This window comes from Cricetulus griseus, chromosome 2 (genome assembly GCF_003668045.3).
Source record: "Cricetulus griseus strain 17A/GY chromosome 2, alternate assembly CriGri-PICRH-1.0, whole genome shotgun sequence".
Classification (NCBI taxonomy): domain Eukaryota; kingdom Metazoa; phylum Chordata; class Mammalia; order Rodentia; family Cricetidae; genus Cricetulus; species Cricetulus griseus.
In genome coordinates, this window is record NC_048595.1 from 288,051,900 (window position 1) to 288,060,659 (window position 8,760).

At 44.1% G+C, this 8,760-nt stretch overlaps 1 protein-coding gene across 1 annotated transcript; it reads right to left on the minus strand.

Annotated features, from left to right (window-relative positions):
- Positions 1-1,307: 1,307 nt before the first annotated feature.
- Sod2 (superoxide dismutase 2) lies at positions 1,308-8,493 on the minus strand. The gene is made up of 5 exons (XM_027401086.2): positions 8,337-8,493; positions 8,015-8,217; positions 5,906-6,022; positions 2,919-3,098; positions 1,308-1,701 (listed from the first exon to the last, which is right to left on the minus strand). The coding sequence occupies exons 1-5, from the start codon at positions 8,357-8,359 to the stop codon at positions 1,556-1,558; spliced, it is 669 nt and encodes a 222-aa protein (XP_027256887.1). The 5' UTR covers positions 8,360-8,493; the 3' UTR covers positions 1,308-1,555.
- Between the last annotated feature and the right edge of the window lie 267 nt (positions 8,494-8,760).

Here is an 8,760-nt window from a genome sequence, read left to right on the forward strand (position 1 = left end):
AAATTGAAACAAATTATTAAATAGGCTTAAGAAAAAACTCAATCAAAAAAAAAAACTAATAATAATCCAGGGGCCGGAGAGATGGCTCAGTGGCTCTTGCAAAGGATCCTAGTTCAAGTCCCAGCACCCACATCAGGTGACTTTGAGCCACTAACTACTCAGCTCTAAGAAATCCAACAATTTCTTCTAGCCTCCATGGGCACCTGTACTCATGTGACCAGACATACACAGTCATACATAGTTTAAAATAAATCTTAAGAAAAATACTCCAATAAGAAATAATAGTTGCATGCATAGGGTTGCTGACCGTAATCTTTTTGATAATAGACAACAATTAAACCCAAATGAACTATTCAGGAACAGAACTCTAAATGGCATGTCCAGCTGATAAAACATCACACAGCCTCTAGATAATTAGGAAGATGGTCAAACAATGTGAAAAGGCAAATTCACAAAGGACTCCTGTGCCATTTCCACAGTGCACAACTCCATGTACAAACACTGCACAGGAACACAATCAGAAATGCAGTGTCACCTTGTCATGGAAGGGTCTTCTCTTTATTGAATAACAATATAAAGCCCCTCTGGTTACTGTAAATTCTTGAAACATACAGAAAAAATGAAAATACATGTCTCTGAAAACTAATGTTCTCAGGGTGATACCCTACTGATCTCACTCAAAAACCCATTTGCCTCTACTGAGAAAGGTACCACTTGGCCCACAATATAGTTCTGAGATATACAATTAATGGGACTGAATGGCTTCCCAGAATGCCCAGTGGCCTAGTCCCCATGGTTGACATCATCAGGCAGACCCTAATTTGTCCATCTTGAGCACTTTCATACAATACACAGTTGGTTTTTAAAGACAATATTAGATATTTTTGCATCTCTGCCTACAGAAAATCCCAGAAGTACAATCAATCACACTCCTCTCATAATAACAGTTCTCAGTCAACAACCAAGCTATGGGGCCTGATGATTTGTTTCCAGTACTGAGATAGAGCCCAGGACCTTGCACTGCACGGACAAGACTCTACCACTGAACTATATCCTTAGCCTCAAGTTACAGATTTCAAATGAATGGGAAACTGTGACCATAAATAAAGACCACTATGTGACATCTACTATACAGAGGATTACTTACCAAAATGAGTACTTTTTAATAGAAAAGGAAACCATTCAGAAAAAAAAAAAACTCAATTTCTTTTCTAACTGCAGTAGAACAGGATTCCAGACTCTCCTACAGGCCCCCAAAACATAGAGAGGGAATATTTCTGATGGTCTTACAATGACAGTCATAGATAGCATCCTAGCAACAAGGGTTTAATGAAAACGTCAATCAAGAGTGATTCACACAGAGTATATACTGTTCTCAAACAGTCGCCTAATAGTAAATTTAATTAAAAATAAGAACTTATCATAACATTATGTCCATCAAATATGTGGATACACATCCATAAATGTTACAAGAAAGCAGTCATAGTTACTGCACTACTCTATATTACTACAAAAATATCCATCGAAGGCCTAACATACTCCATATGATAAGGCTTTACTTCTTGCAAGCTGTGTATCTTTCAGTGACATTCTCCCAGTTGATTACATTCCAAATAGCCTTCAGATAATCGGGTCTGACATTTTTATACTGAAGGTAATAGGCATGCTCCCACACGTCGATCCCCAACAGAGGAATAAGGCCTATCAGGAAGAAGGAAAAAAATTACTCTTTCAAACAGATCATCCACTTGTTTCTTATGTCATAGAAAATCTGCATAAGAATGACTATTCCTACAAAAACATTTAAAATTTTTATTTTGGAAGAAAATATAATAAATTGGTAAATGTATAACAGTCCCCAGAAAGTTGGTTAGACTACAGAATCTAATACCTTGAGCTCCAGCCTTCCTCACAGAGTCAGCCTGAGCCACAGTGAGGTATGCTGTCTGCAGAGGCTAAGGCTCTATCTGAGCTTCTCTTCCAAGTTCTGAGCACCAGGGGGTTGGAGGGGAGAAGTCTAAGGAACCTGCTCTACTCTCCAAGGGTAATTTTAGTTTTCTGGATGAGTCACTAAAAAGAATAGGTTAACATGAAGCTACATAGGATCAAGGAAAAATGATCATCACCTTCAGAAATTAAATGGTATAAATGAAGAGTGTGTGTGTGTGTGTGTGTGTGTGTGTGTGTGTGTGTGTGTGTGTGTGTATCCTCAAGCCAGATACAGTGGCACTGGTCTGTGTTCCCAACATAGGGGAGGCTGAGGCAAAAGGGTTTTGAGTAGGCCAGACCAGCTTGAACAACAAAGCAAGACTAAAGCTTTTCTATGAAAACATCTAGTTTATCTAGACCAGTTATGAGGAACATAACTCATTACTAATAGAGTAGCAATATTCTAATGACTTTTCAGTCTAACGTACTTTCTGTGTAGACAGAAAGGGCTGTAGAAACCACAGCCTCTCAGGGTACCTCACTGAGTTCCATACCAGGTCAGCCACAACACTCCCCAGAGGAGAGCACAAGTTCCCAAGGCAAGCTCAGCTTCTTTGTGCTTCTTCCCACTTCCTGCTTAATCTAATCTTAGGTTTTTTATGGTATATTTATATACCATATATATGGTATATAAATGTAAATATGCAAATATAAATGCATATTTATAATTAAAACTGTCCCTAATTTTCTAGGATGAAGCAGGAGTCATGATTAAAACATCCTTATTAAGGAGCTTATAAAAATGGCAAGTGTTTATTTTACAAAGTGTCAGTTTCTATTGTGAAGACTCTAGTATAATCTACTAACATTTGCTCAGATTATTACACACTCCTAAGTCTAAACTCTGCTAATTTGCTTCATTTCTAGTTCAATGCGCTCTAGAAAACAGTATCTCTGGAAGGAAAAGATAAAAGAGTTTTAAAGCTTACCTGTGGTTCCTTGCAGTGGGTCCTGATTAGAGCAGGCAGCAATCTGTAAGCGACCCTGCTCCTTATTGAAGCCAAGCCAGCCCCAGCCTGAACCTTGAACTCCAGCAGACACAGCAGTCAGCTTCTCCTTAAACTTCTCAAAAGATCCAAAGTCACGTTTGATAGCCTCCAGCAACTCTCCTGCAATAGAGTGTTATGTTCACAACACTAAAACATCCTTGTCAAAGAACCAGCTGGACAACATCAGTCGGAAGATTAAGACAACCAGGGAGCTTATGTAATGCCAGTGTTCTGTTCCCGGAGCCAGACACTAAACTGAGTCTCCATTCGCATCATTTTTAATGAAGGCTGATTAATGCAGTTAGGGATTTCTTCCATCCCTGTGGTACCTCACCAGCAAAGAAACAACATTCTCCACATTGTTTTGGTTTTTTTTTTCCATCTAATAGTTTTGACTTTGGCATCCCCCAACCTATGTCCCCACTTAAAAATTGAAAGTTACTGCTGTTACTCAGTGTTCTTCAAGCCTAGATCTTCCCATATTTTCCCCCCTTGGCTTTTTGAGACAGGGTTTCTCTGTGGCTTTGGAGGCTGTCCTGTAACTCCCTCTGTAGACCAGGCTGGCCTTGAACTCACAGAGATCCACCTGCCTCTGCCTCCTGACTGCTGGGATTAAAGGCATGCACCAACACTGCCCGGCAGATCTTCCCATCTTTATTAAATTATTTTTTAAAAGAATTATTCTCTCTTTTGTTATTGAGCAAATAGTGCACTTAAGAGGGCTGGAGCAAGCTCAATAAACAGACCTGACTGGAGTTCATGAAGCCCTAGATTTGACTCCAACAAAGTAAGGGAATGAGAGGAAGAGAGGAGAAGGTGTGAGGGGGGAAGACAATCACACACATAGAACCTGGTCTCAAACTTCTGATCCTCCTGCCTCTACCTCACAAACACTGGGACTGCAGGCGTGTAGTGCCCCATCCCTAGCTCAACCTTTTATTCTGTAGCAATATAGAATTAATTCCACGTTAAGCATATAAACTTAATCAAATGGGTCCAACATCTCATTTCTCTTATTCTGTTGACCAAAACATAATTATCTTTTACAAACACGGCTAATATATCAAGTGGTACAAACTGTGCAACAGAAACATAAGCGCCACTGACTGACCTTGACACACTTTAAACCCTGGTCATGGCCTCACACATATCAAATCATGCTCTGAAGAGCTTATGAGTAGGTAAGCTAATGAGTAAGACAGGCTGCCTTTTTAACGATAGAAAAAAAACCACAACTTGAACAACAGGAGTCTGAAAATGTGCCTCGGTAGCAGAAGAGTGGCCTAGCTAGAAAACCAGAGTTCGGTCTCCAGCACCACCACAGAGATGGAGGTAGGGAGAGCCAACACAACCAGAGACATAGGGCACATGCAACAGGGCAAAGAAATCAGGGAGGAGATCTATAGCACAGCCCACACCTTCCCTAATGAGATAACTAAAAGCACCTGAGTCTCCACAAGCCACGTGGGACATCAGGGGGCACCTCACCAGTCATATGGATAAGGTGCTGTAATTACAGAAAACATACTACTGTCTTACAGAAAACATATAATGTATAAATGTATAAATGTATAAATGGCTAAAGAGTAGAGTATCTGCTTTAGTATAAAGACAAGTAGATTGTACACACCGTTCATTGCCCAAAGTGCTTCTTCTTGTTGTTTTTGCTTTTATTTTCATGGAAAACTTGTTTCTCTGGGACAAATGGCTTTTTATATTAGGAATAATAAAACAAAAGCGCTACTCCTAGCTCTTTACATACAATTCTGAAAACAGCCCCTAATTACTCCTGTATCACACAGGTGAAGCAAGTACAGTATAAGTGGCTAGCTGTTTTACTCCAGTGAGTCCAAGGCTAGAAGTGAAAGTTCATCTTTTCTAAGTGCTAGTTTTGCCCAGGCTTTCCCTAACACTCACCCTAGGAGAGGGCAGGGCAGAGAGGGAGGGAGTCTGTGAGAAGGAGAAAGAAAGTGTGAAAGTGAGAGTGTGTGTGTGTGTAAGAGAGAGAGAGAGAGAGAGGGAGAGAGAGACTGGGTGACAGAAATCCTTGGACACATTCTCTATTCCTCCTCCCCTTTGAAACTTAACAATTTGTCACACCCTAACTATAAAAAATACACCAATATGATAACCCAGGGAAAATCTAAGTAACAAACAAATGGACAGTCTTCTAGGGGCAAAGGTCAATGGGCACGTATTTGTCATACAGAAGATATTGAGTTCAATCCCCAGAATAAAAAGACAGACGTCAGTCGGTGGTGGCTCATGCCTCCCAGCACTCGGGAGGCAGAGGCAGGTAGATTTCCATGAGTTGGAGGCCAGCCTGGTCTATAGAGCGAGTTCCAGGACAGGCTCCAAAGCTACAGAGAAACCCTGTTTCAAAAAAACAAAAAAAAAAAAAAAAGAAAAAAGAAAAACCAGTCGTGAAGCAGTGGGGAGGCAGGGGGGCACTAGATGGCTCAGAGAGCAACAGCACTTGCTCTACAAGCCTGGTGAAGCAGAAAGAGAAAACCAGCTCCACCATGCTGTCCTGAGACACCTCCACACACATCATGCACACATATACACACAATAATAATAAAATAATAAAATAATGCCAGGTATGGTGGTACACAACTTTAAACCAAATAGATGGATCTCTGTGAGTTTGAGGCTAACCCAGTCCTACTAATCTACATAGGGAGTTCCAGCCAGAGATACATAGAAGGACAATACCTCAAGAAAATAAACAAATTTCAAAAGACTGTCTACATAAAGTTCCAGACCAGCCACAGCTAAACAGTGAAACCCTGCCTTTTAAAGAAAATAATAATAATAATAATTATAATAATAATAATAATAATAATAATAATAATAATAGGACAAAACAAAACCAACAATCATTCCTACAGTACACCAAATATAAAGCTGTACCAGCATATACCAACCTTTGGGTTCTCCACCACCTTTAGGGCTCAGGTTTGTCCAGAAAATGGAGTGATTGATATGTCCCCCACCATTGAACTTCAGGGCAGGTTGAAGAGCAACCTGAGTCGTAACATCTCCTGAAATATAAAATGCAAACACCCATTAGAAATTCTTCCTCAGCCAGGTGGTGGTGGTGAACACCTTTAATCCCAGCACTTGGGAGGCAGAAGGTAGATTTCTGTGAGTTCGAGGCCAGCCTGGTCGACAGAACAAGTTCCAGGACAGCCAATGCTACACAGAGAAACCCTGCCTCAAAAAACTAAAAAAAAAAAAAAAATTCTTCCTCTCTAAGCCTGCAATAGAGTACTAAAATCAGGCATTACAAAAAAAAACATTGCCTTTTTTGTTCTCAGCAGCACTCACTAAATAAAGCTCTGAATACATACACACACACACACACACACACACACACACACACACACACACACACACACACACACACACACACACACACACAAAAGGGAGGGGGGATTAAAGTTAAGATGCTTTTACAACACTCAGGAAAGTTTCCCAAGTGTCAGATGTCTCCTTAAAGGAAAGGCTTTCCCAACTGGGATATTCCCGCTTCACCATTACCTCATCCTTCCCGCCTCTGTTATTCCTAAGTCAGAGTCTCTTCCCGTATTCAAGGTTCATGTGATTTGCTTATTTCAAGCAAACCTTCCAGAATGTGGTAATTTCCTTCTCTTGGTTTGGTCATTTACCTCAAACACAGTCATGCTGAAATACCAAACTTCTCCAGTAGAGGCCCCTAGTCAACCAGATGTCACCGTCTAACATTTTTAATGTCAACCAATTTCCCAGATCTGAGAGTCAGTAAAAGTACATTTAAGAAAAAGTGAATTCTACTATGTAGATTTTCAAGCAATACAGCTAATCTAGAGACATGACTACCAATTATTTTCCTTGTAAAAACTACTAATAGATTAAAAAGGCAGCATACTATTTTGACTAGCCATTTAAACAATATTCCCAGGAGCTATGGTTGGTTCAACAGGTAAAAAGCAAGCAAACAAACAAAAAAGCTCTTGCCAGGAAAAACCTGACCTGAACTGACAGTCTGAGTTCAGTTCTTGTATACCACAGTGGAAGGAGAGAATCAACTGCCAAAAGTCACCCTCTGACCCCTACCAGCCGGATGTGTCATACAGGTATCCATCCACACACGCACAGACAGAGTTTTTACCACAGCATTCCCATATACATCACCTGAGGTGCAAACGCAAAAAGCCCACATTACGGATTAAAAATGTAGATAAATAAACAATTATTTTTTCCATTTTTGTGACAGGTACTGTCTACCACAAAATATTTTTCTTGTGAACTTTGACCCCAAAATCAAGTCTACTAACGCTGGCCTGTTCTACTGTGAAGTGCTAACTCCTGCATTTTCCTCTCCCACAATTAGTAAAAGGTGTGCAATGGGAATTCCGCAGGGGCTTCTCAGGGGCCAGGGAGCCCTAGTTGTAGACTGACCAGTCCTACTGTTGTCAGAAACAATGACAATAATCACGACGCGGGCTGCCGTCTCCTGATGCCACCCACTTCAGACCCTCTCCCGCACCTGCTGCCAGGCCACGGGCGGGTCGCTCGCTCTCAGCAACGCCCCAGCCGCTTCTAGCCCAAGCCACCCTGCCACTCAAGGGCACCTAGCTGACCCAGCCTGGGCACTCTCAATCCTCCCGCAAATGGCTGCCAAGGCTACCTGAAAAAGCAAACTTTCCCAAAGCCACGTTATGTAACAACCGCCTGTTTTAAATGTCCATGTGCAAAACAAAAATAATAAATATTCACTATGCAAAAAGCAGCGGCGTCCCGGAGCTGCCTCTCAAGGACTCCCGGTTCACCAACGCTAACTAGCCACGCGGGTGACAAAGACGGACCCCAAAAATAAGAAAGGGCATCGGGGACTTTTGTGAGGTCCTGCCGTTTTCTGGGATAATAAAGGACGTTTGTGCAAACCAACGGAGGCACTCCCCTGTCTCGAAACAAGTCTGGAAAAGGGGGTCAGTCAGGTGGGAAGCGGTGCCCACCGGGGGCGCCTCTCGCGCAGGGGGCGTCGCACCTACCCTTGGCCAGGGCCTCGCGGTACTTCTCCTCGGTGGCGTTCAGGTTGTTCACGTAGGCCGCGTGGTGCTTGCTGTGGTGCAGCTGCATGATCTGCGCGTTGATGTGCGGCTCCAGCGCGCCATAGTCGTAAGGCAGGTCCGGGAGGCTGTGCTTATGCCGGGAGCCCGCGGCCGTCGCCGCCGGGGCCAGCCTCCTGCCGGCGCTGAAGGGACAGAGAGGACGCCGCCGCCGTTAGGCAGGCGACACCGCGTACCAGACACGCCCGCGGCCCCGAGACCCACCCCACGGAGGACGCCGCGGCCCCGGGACCCCGCCGCTCACCTGCAAGCCGCCCGACACAACATGCTGAGGTGCCCACGGCCACTGCTCTCCTCAGAATACGGCCGTTCGCTCTCAAGCGCGCGCCTGCTCTGCTCTGCGGCGTCCGCACAGCGTCCGCAAGGACAGAGCGCGAGGCGGGGACTCTGTCGGCCGCTCCCATCAGCGGAGGGGGGACGATGACACGGGCACCCAGCCCGCACCTAAGCGGCGCCCAGAGAAGGCATAGATCCCCCCGCGCAGAATTGGTAGCGTCCGAGAGCTTGCCACGGCCACGCCCCCTGAGTGACCCCGCCCCCGTCCCGGCTCTGGTCCCGCCCCTGTTCGGTTCGCCCCGCCCAGCCTGGGCTGTGGGCTGTGGGCTGTGGGGCATCCCCTCCTGTTCCCCGCTCTCCCTTTGGAAGCTCCCGGAGATCGTACTCCGGGA

What these genes read in the sequence shown, in the direction of transcription:
- Sod2 (XM_027401086.2), bottom strand. Translation starts at nt 8,359, where the DNA reads ATGTTGTGTCGGGCGGCTTGCAG. An exon ending in CCGCGAGGCCCTGGCCAAGG is followed by an intron (nt 6,023 to 8,014) that starts GTAGGTGCGACG and finishes TTTATATTTCAG; the next exon opens with GAGATGTTACGACTCAGGTT. An exon ending in AGGTGGTGGAGAACCCAAAG is followed by an intron (nt 3,099 to 5,905) that starts GTTGGTATATGC and finishes ACTCTATTGCAG; the next exon opens with GAGAGTTGCTGGAGGCTATC.